This window comes from Salvelinus sp. IW2-2015, linkage group LG32 (assembly GCF_002910315.2).
Source record: "Salvelinus sp. IW2-2015 linkage group LG32, ASM291031v2, whole genome shotgun sequence".
NCBI lineage: Eukaryota > Metazoa > Chordata > Actinopteri > Salmoniformes > Salmonidae > Salvelinus > Salvelinus sp. IW2-2015.
Window position 1 is genome coordinate 28,699,251 of NC_036871.1, and position 9,609 is coordinate 28,708,859.

The 9,609-nt window shown below is 41.8% G+C and overlaps 2 protein-coding genes across 5 annotated transcripts in view; both read left to right on the forward strand.

The window, feature by feature from the left end:
• Nucleotides 1–9,609, forward strand: part of obscnb (obscurin, cytoskeletal calmodulin and titin-interacting RhoGEF b) — an 88,186-nt gene that overhangs the window by 22,736 nt on the left and 55,841 nt on the right. For all 4 annotated transcript variants that reach the window (XM_023977779.1, XM_023977780.1, XM_023977783.1 and 1 more), the window contains exons 23-26: nt 15–176; nt 1,597–1,701; nt 8,428–8,697; nt 8,899–9,165. In XM_023977779.1, the coding sequence (XP_023833547.1) occupies nt 15–176; nt 1,597–1,701; nt 8,428–8,697; nt 8,899–9,165 (804 nt within the window). The remainder of the gene's footprint in view (nt 1–14; nt 177–1,596; nt 1,702–8,427; nt 8,698–8,898; nt 9,166–9,609) is intronic.
• Nucleotides 5,916–8,178, forward strand: LOC139023502 (obscurin-like). The gene is made up of 6 exons (XM_070436782.1): nt 5,916–6,105; nt 6,368–6,637; nt 6,799–7,065; nt 7,210–7,445; nt 7,522–7,786; nt 7,904–8,178. Exons 1-6 carry the CDS (start codon nt 5,916–5,918, stop codon nt 8,176–8,178), a joined length of 1,503 nt encoding a protein of 500 aa, XP_070292883.1.

Genomic DNA, 9,609 nt, shown 5'->3' on the forward strand with positions numbered 1-9,609 from the left:
ATTCTCCCCCAAAGCCCGAGACATTAAGATAGTGAAGAAGCTGGAGGATGTGGAGGTGATGGAGAAGGAGAGTGCGTCATTCATGTGTGAGATCTCTCACGATGATGTGGCCTGCCAGTGGTTCAAAGGAGACACCAAACTCAAAGTCGGTGACAACATCAAGATGAGACAAGAGGGTGAGGAGGATACACACATTTAGAATTCTTTCCAAGTATATGTTTAGATGTCCATTTTAGTAATAGACACTCATATATTTTAGTAATAGACACTCATATTATATTTTGTAAATAGACACTCATACTTTTAGTAATAGACACTCATAGTATAGTTTAGTAATAGACACTCATACATTTTTAGTAAAAGACACTCATACATTTTAGTAATAGACACTCATATATTTTAGTAATAGACACTCATACATTTTAGCAATAGACTCTCATATATTTTAGTAATAGACACTCATCCATTTTAGTAATATACACTCATCCATTTTAGTAATAGACACTCACATATTTTAGCAATAGACACTCATTATTTTTGTAATAGACACTCATATATTTTTGTAATAGACACTCATACATTTTAGTACTAGACACTCATATATTTTAGCAATAGACTCTCAACATTTATTAATAGACACTCATACATTTTAGTAATAGACACCATATATTTTAGTAATAGACACTCATACATTTTAGTAAAAGACACTCATACATTTTAGTAATAGACACTCATATATTTTAGTAAATAGACACTCATACATTTTAGCAATAGACTCTCATATATTTTAGTAATAGACACTCATCCATTTTAGTAATATACACTCATCCATTTTAGTAATAGACACTCATACATTTAGTAATAGACACTCATACATTTTAGCAATAGACTCTCATATATTTTAGTAATAGACACTCATCCATTTTAGTAATATTACACTCATCCATTTTAGTAATAGACACTCACATATTTATTAGCAATAGACACTCATAATATTTGTAATAGACACTCATATATTTTTGTAATAGACACCATACATTTTAGTAATAGACACTCATATATTTAGCAATAGATCTCATACATTTTATTAATAGACACTCATACATTTTAGTAATAGACACTCATATATTGTAGATAATAGACACTCATACATTTTAGCAATAGACACTCATATATTTTGTAATAGACACTCATACATTTAGTAATAGACACTCATATATTTTAGTAATAGACACTCATACATTTAGTAATAGACACTCATACATTTTAGTAATAGACACTCATACATTTTAGCAATAGACACTCATATATTTTTGTAATAGACACTCATACATTTTAGTAATAGACACTCATATATTTTAGTAATAGACACTCTACATTTTAGTAATAGACACTCACATATTTTAGTATAGACACTCATATATTTAGCAATAGACACTCATATATTTTATAATAGACACTCATACATTTTAGTAATAGACACTCATGCATCAGCTTTTGAATTATTAGCCATCATTGATTAATTAGGTCTAATTTACTATTTATGTGTTTTACCATTCTGTAATGTTCTTATAAGTTGCCCTCTTTCAATTAAAGGTAAAATCTATGTGCTACTGATTAAATCGGTGACACCAGAAGACGTGGCGGAGATTAAATTCACAGCTGAAAAGGCCTCTTCAACAGCCAAACTGACAGTGAAAGGTAAAGAAACAAAGTCCATTTCCAGCATGCATTCCCCATAGAATGCTATATACGGCACAGTATGCCATATGATAGAATAACTTTGTTAAATTAATGATGTTCAGGTCAGCTCATCACAATATACATAACAAATTCACAGAATTCACTAACACTTATTAAACATACCAATGGTGAATTCAGTTCTCTAACCATAACTAAAATCTGATCCAGTCAATCGGTCAGCTAGTTAGTCTGTCCTCTGTGTCCTCAGAGTTATTGTCCTGAGGTTTATTTTGGTTCAGCAGCCAGATGTCTGTGGGGATTGCCTCTTTTATTCTGAAATGTTGGTGTTTTGTATCCCTGGCCAGAGGGCAAGATGATCCCTAAGAATATGTAGGTTGTGAGTTGTTTCCCTGAAATCCATGGTGCAGTCTTTTTTTATATATATGGTTGATTTACATCCTCTGGAAACCTGAACCACGTGACCCAGATCCTAGGGTGACCTGACCACCCTCGGGAGCTTGCTCTCATGTTGCTTATGGAGGTCCCTCTGTACCAGGCCAGGAGTGAAAAGGTCATGCAGTGACTATCCGAGCCCCTCAGGACGTTGGAGTAGATGGAGGACAGCACAGGAGAAATCCCTGTTCCTTGGGGTAGCCTGTGGATATGAATTGCACAGGGAGATGTTTTCTTTGGCTTACTGACCCCTATTGAGGAGAAAGTCAATGACCCACTTAATTATACTTAAGTCCACTTTGAGATCCTGTAGATTGGGACAAATTTGCTACAATTATTATTATTTATTTTAATTTCAATCGAGGAAAAATGTATTTATTTTGACTGTGATATGTGGTTGTCTCATCTAGCTATCTTAAGATGAATGTACTAACTGTAAGTAAATCTGGATAAGAGCGTCTGCTAAATGACTCAAATGTAAAATGTAAAAATATAAGTCTGTCCAAGTGTGTGTAGGCTGCTGATGCATCAGGGCGATTATTATAACGTTTTACTCCAATGAATTCCTCATCTTGAGGATTGGACATATTTCAGAGCTCCTTGAAATTATTTCAAGATCTTTCCTATGATGAGATCCAGGGGACATGGCTCTTTTAGTGTTTCCATCTCAATTTAGGGAGTTTGCTGTTCTGTAAAAAAGCCAGTATGTTTATCAGCTTCTGTAAAGTACAGTTGTGGGCAAAGGTTTTGAGAATGACACAAATATAAATTTTCACAAAGTCTGCTGCCTCAGTTTGTATGATGGCAATTTGCATGTACTCCAGAATGTTATGAAGAGTGATCAGATGAATTGCATTCATTGCAAAGTCACTCTTTGCCATGCAAATGAAATGAATCCCCAAAAAACATTTCCACTGCATTTCAGCCCTGCCACAAAAAGACCAGCTGACATCATGTCAGTGATTCTCTCGTTAACACAGGTGTGAGTGTTGACGAGGACAAGGCTGGAGATCACTCTGTCATGCTGATTGAGTTCGAATAACAGACTGGAAGCTTCAAAAGGAGGGTGGTGCTTGGAATCATTGTTCTTCCTCTGTCAACCATGGTTACCTGCAAGGAAACACGTGCCGTCATCATTGCTTTGCACAAAAAGGGCTTCACAGGCAAGGATATTGCTGCCAGTAAGATTGCACCTAAATCAACCATTTATCGGATCATCAAGAACTTCAAGGAGAGCGGTTCAATTGTTGTGAAGAAGGCTTCAGAGCACCCAAGAAAATCCAGCAAGCATCAGGACCGTATCTTAAAGTTGATTCAGCTGCGGGATCGGGGCACCACCAGTACAGAGCTTGCTCAAGCACAGTGAGGCGAATACTTTTGTAGGATGGCCTGGTGTCAAGAAGGGCAGCAAAGAATCCACCTTTCTCCAGGAAAAACATCAGGGACAGACTGATATTCTGCAAAAGGTACAGGGATTGGACTGCTGAGGACTGGGGTAAAGTCCTTTTCTCTGATGAATCCCCTTTCCGATTGTTTGGGGCATCCGGAAAAAAGCTTGTTCGGAGAAGACAAGGTGAGCGCTACCATCAGTCCTGTGTCATGCCAACAGTAAAGCATCCTGAGACCATTCATGTGTGGGGTTTCTTCTCAACCAAGGGAGTGGGCACACTCACAATTTTGCCTAAGAACACAGCCATGAATAAAGAATGGTACCAACACATCCTCCCAACCATCCAGGAACAGTTTGGTGACGAACAATGCCTTTTCCAGCATGATGGAGCACCTTGCCATATGGCAAAAGTGATAACTAAGTGGCTCGGGGAACAAAACATCGATATTTTGGGTCCATGGCCAGGAAACTCCCCAGGCCTTAATCCAATTGAGAACTTGTGGTCAATCCTCAAGAGGCGGGTGGACAAACAAAAACCCACAAATTCTGACAAACTCCAAGCATTGATTATGCAAGAATGGGCTGCCATCAGTTAAGATGTGGCCCAGAGGTTAATTGACAGCATGCCAGGGTGGATTGCAGAGGTCTTGAAAAATAAGGGTCAACACTGCAAATATTGACTCTTTGCATCAACTTCATGTACTTGTCAATAAAAGCCTTTGACACTTATGAAATGCTTGTAATTATACTTCAGTATTCCATAGTAACATCTGACAAAAATATTTAAAGACACTGAGGCAGCAGACTTTGTGAAAATTGATATTTGTGTCATTCTCAAAACTTTTGGCCACGACTGTACTTACGTAAAAATACTTGAAAGTACTACTTAAGTAGTTTTTGGGTACCGGTACTTTACTTTTTTATTTATATTTTTGACAACTTTTACTTCACTACATTCCTAAATAAAATTATTGACTTTTTGCTCCATACATTTTCCCTGACACGCAGAAGTACTAGTTACATTTTGAATGCTTAGCAGGACAGGAAAATGGTCCTCTGAAATGGTGGACTCACTAAACACAAAGGCTTTGTTAATAAATTATGTCTGTGTTTGAGTGTGCCTCTAACTATCCGTAAATGAAAAAATAAATAAATAATTGTGCCATCTGGTTTGCTTAATATAAGGAATTTGAAATGATTTATACTTTTACTTTTGATACTTAAGTATATTTAAACCAAGCCTTACTGAAGAGCTCAGTGACTTTCAACGTGGCACCATCATAGGATGCCACCTTTCCAACCAGTCAGTTCGTCAAATGTTTACTTTACTAGAGCTGCTGTAAGTGCTGTTATTGTGTAGTGGAAACGTCTAGGATCATCAACGGCTCAGCCGCGAAGTGGTAGGCCACACAAGCTCACAGAACAGGACCCCCGGGTGCTGTAGCGCTCGGGGGTCCTGAATTACGCTTCACCATCTGACAGTCCGATGGAGGAATCCGGGTTTGGCGGGTGCGAAAAGAACGCTACCTGCCCCAACACATAGTGGCAACTGTAAAGTTTGGTGGAGGAGGAATAATGGTCTGGGGCTGTTTTTCATGGTTCGGGCTAGGCCCCTTAGTTCCATTGAAGGGAAATCTTACAATGACATTCTAGACAATTCTGTGCTTCCAACTTTGTGGCAACAGTTTGGTAAAGGCCCGTTCCTGTTTCAGCATGAAAATGCCCCCGTGCACAAAGCGAGGGCCACACAGAAATGGTTTGTTGAGATTGGCGTGGAAGAACTTAACTGGCCTGCACAGAGCCCTGACCTTAACCCCATCGAACACCTTTGGGATGAATTGTAATGCAGACTGCGAGCCAGGCCTAATCGCCCAACATCAGTGGCCGACCTCACTAATGCTCTTGTGGCTGAAAGGAAGCAAGTCCCCTCAGAAATGTTCCAACATCTAGTGGAAAGCCTTTCCAGAGGAGTGAAGGCTATATAGCACTAAAGGAGCGACCAACTCCATATTAATGCCCATGATTTTGGAATGAGATGTTTGATGAGAAGGTGTCCACAAACGTTTTGTCTTGTAGTGTATGCTGGAAGCAACTGTACAGTAAATAGATCAGATATGCTTACGAAGGGTTTCTGCATAGGCTTATAGGCTTCTTTGGTTTTGCCATGGCCCGTCAAGTACTTTCTTTTCTTTGTAGACTGTATTATTGTAGTGCTGCTTACAGCTTTGATATATGATAGAGTTTTTATATGCTACTGTGGTACTGCTTAGTATGGCTTCCTTGTATTGATACGGTTGTTATTGTTACTGTAGAGCTCCCTGTCCAGTTTGTGAAGAAGCTCAGGGATAAGTTAGCCATGCATACACACCGTGGGTTCCTGGAATGTCAAATGTCTCGGGCAAGTGCCAAGCTCAAGTGGTACAAGAACAAGAAGGAGATCAAGCCCAGCAAGAAGCACGAGATTAGCAGCAAGAGTATATACCGCAAACTCACCATCAATGACGTGGGCTCGGACGACGAGGATAATTACACCTGCAACGCCATCGACGACAAGACATCCTGTAAACTTGTTGTGGAAGGTAACAGGATGAAAATCAGGACATTGTCTATTGTAAACTTCTAGGAATTGTATTTAAAGTGTATTTTTATAAAGGTTGATGTGACTTTATAAAAATACACTTTCAATCTCTTTTAGCACGTATGAATACCTCAGGACACAGGATTACCAGTCAGTGAGTGAATCAGTGGAAATAGCACTCTTATAATATCCCTAAAGAGTGTAATTAAGAGTGATTTTACCTCAAGTATGACCTAAACCCTCTGTATCTGTGGTCCCTCTAGAGCAGGCCATCAGCATCGTACGGGAGCTAAGTGCCGTGGAAGTGACCGAGCCCTTCGCCGCCTTCTTCGAGGTGGAGATCAACATCAACTCAGTCAAGCCCCCCAAGTGGACCCTGAATGGTGTGGCCATGCAGGACAGTGCTGACTTGGAGATGGAGATGGAGGGCTCCATGCACCGCCTCACCTTCAAGAAGACCAAGGCCTCCATGACAGGACCTGTCCAGTTCAGTGCTGGCAAGAGCAAGTCTGTGGCCCAGCTCACTGTCAAAGGTCAGAGGCTTCTCCTCACACAGAGCACCATATTCCCAGTGGGTATAACTGGTTGAAATGACGTTGTTACAACCAGATTACAACCAAAACTGGGTTAGGAGCATGTTACATGACTTGCCTATGATCAGAGCTGTTTGCACGTCTTATTGTCTCGACTACAGAGCGCCCTCTTGAGGTTCTAGAGCCCATTAAGGATGCGACAGCCAAAGAGAAGGGCTCAGCCACGCTGAGCTCCAAGTTCTCCACCGTACCCAAAGAGGTGAGCTGGTTCAAAGGCCAAACCCTCCTGGCGACATCAGACAAGTACAGCCTGAAACAGGACGCTGTGCGGGCTAAGTTGACCATACAGAAGCTGACTGAGGAAGACACTGGGGAATACCGCTGTCAGTCGACTGCTGCCGAGACCAAAGCCACTCTCACTGTAGAGTGTATGTTTTGTATTGCTTTTTGGTGTTGATTTGACTTCAATGCTATTTGGTTTGCTGAGCATTGATGGTTCAAATGAGATTCCATCCTCTTAATTTAAACCAAATCCATGGTACAATGATGATGTGTGCTGTGGTTTATCGCAGTTCGGAAAGTGGAGATCACCAAGCACCTGGTGGACACTGAGGTGGATGAGGACAGTGATGCAGTGTTCACCTGTGAGATCAACTACGCTGATGAGGGGGTGCATTGGCTGCTCAGTAACAAAGTACTCTTCTCCAACGAAGTCAACACCATCACTCAGGTGGGCAAAATGCACACGCTCACACTCAAGAACCTGGCACCTGAGGATGGGGGCACCATCACCTTCAAGGTCAGGGAGGTCAAGGAATATGTTAAACGGCTTTGACTGGTGGTTGGGGGGTTAAGTCTTGCTCTCCATTTGGATTCCTCCAGAGAAGCGTGCAGTGTTCCTCAAGTCTCTGGATGACGTGGTGGGAGAAGTGAAAGGTATGATCACCCTGACGTGTGAGGCATCCAAGCCCAGGGTCTCCCCCACCTGGAGGAAAGATGGTACGTTCCTGACCACTGGGTCTAAGTATGAGGTTCTGCACACAGGCAAGTCCCTGGGTCTGATCGTCAAAGCCGTTACCAAGGAAGACGCCGGAGATTACAGATGTGACCTGGGAACTGAGCTTTCCAAGTCAAAGGTCACTGTGAGAGGTGTGTTTGACGACGCAGCATAACATGCGAACGAATGAGTATAGTGCGCTGAAGCCTCTACAGCAATTTTGTCATCATGTCCTTGAAACAAAAATCCTCTCCCCAGCCTTTACGTAGACATGAGCACAGGTATCACCAAGCAGTTGAAGTCTGTGGAGGCGATGGAGGGAGAGACATGTAGCTTTCAGTGTATTCTATCATGGGAGAGCACTGACGAGTGTGCCTGGACCTTGAATGGCCAGACTGTGGCAAATGGAGGACGCTTCCAGGTCTCCAGTACAAGTTGCAAACACATGCTGGTTATCAGGGACGTGACACCAGCCGATACTGGTGAGGTGGTTTTCAACATCAAGAACCTGAACTCCAAGTCGACCCTAGCTGTTGAAGGTTAGACATCTGTACCAGTTGAGGCTCTAACATCAATCTGCAGGGCTTTTAGCATTCATTGTTTTGAAACTTCGATCAACTGATCCCTGAGGTTATCGTTTTAAATTGGATATGTAGACCATTGGGAGAAATTAATCAAATTAATCCATTAATAAAATGAACCAATTTCTGAGCTTTTTTGTTTCTGTAATTGGAAGGAAATTGAGCCATCCTCAGAATTAAAACAAAGGTAATATAAATGTCCTTTATTTCAGGCAAAGCCCAATCTGTGTCACGGGAGCTGCAGAGCGTCAGCGTTGTCTCAGGGGAGGATGCTGTGTTCACCTGTGAGGTCACACAGACCAGCGCCACTGTCCAGTGGGCCAAAGATGGGAAGGACATCCGGAAGAGTGAGAAGTATAACATCAGCAAAGAGGAGGGGGTCATGAAGTTGACCGTCCGCAGCGTCACTGTCCAGGACTCTGGAGAATATAGTTGTGAGGTCATCGGAGGAGCCACTACCAAGGCCAAGCTGGTGATCAAAGGTAAGTCTGACAAGTTCCTTTCACAGACACCTTCAGTTGTTTAATGGTTCTTGTTTACTGGATATTCAGGTATCATTGACCGTGAACTACCACTTTTCAACTATGACTGCTTTTTAATGTTAAATAACACTAATTATAAGCGCTGCCTCTCCTACCTCAATGCCTTCTGCTGTGCTCCTACCGGAATGTCCCTTTCTTCAGAGCCAGTCCACAAGTTCACCAAGGAGCTGAAGGACAGTGAGGCGGAAGAAAAGGGCTCAGTGACTCTACAGTGTGAGACGGCCCAGCCTGCCTCCAAGGCCACCTGGTCCAAGGGAGGCATAGAGCTCAAGGCCGGGGGACGCTGCGAGATGACCCAAAAGGAGACCGTTCTCACACTTACCATTAAACAGCTGGAGGAGAAAGACAGCGGAACTTACACCTGTGACGTGGGCACCGCCAAGATGACGGCTAAGGTGACAGTCAAAGGTAAGACCTTGGCCTATATATTTGTCTTTGTCTTCAATCATGGTTTTGCACATTAATATGGTAATAACTTTTTTATTTAGTAATTACACTCGCTGTAAATGAAATAGCTTTGCTGACGTGCTGACTGCTGTGCATAGCAGGGCACAGAGCTTTGAATTCATGTTGAGAATTTGGATTATTTCCTGAAAAATGATTTGTGAGTGATGTGATTGACCTCTGCCAACGTTTAAAGATCAGAACTTGAATATTACTAGAGGTCATATGAGTCATAGTGGTGTATCAGAGCTGACATTGTGACATCTCGTAAGATTGACTCCCCTGCTTGTCTTCTTGAGCAGACATGCCGATTATTACAACATTCATATGATAGAACAGTATTGACTGAGCATAATTCACGTCCCTTTGCTTTTCTTAATTTTTAAACATTTGGGAGATCATTCCTTC

Excerpts from the sequence above, each read along its gene's own strand:
- LOC139023502 (XM_070436782.1), top strand. The coding sequence starts at position 5,916 with ATGTCTCGGGCAAGTGCCAAGCTCAAGTGGTACAAGAACAAGAAGGAG. Across the intron at positions 7,066-7,209 it reads AGCCACTCTCACTGTAGAGT|TTCGGAAAGTGGAGATCACC; the intron begins GTATGTTTTGTA and ends GGTTTATCGCAG. Across the intron at positions 7,446-7,521 it reads TCACCTTCAAGGTCAGGGAG|AAGCGTGCAGTGTTCCTCAA; the intron begins GTCAAGGAATAT and ends ATTCCTCCAGAG.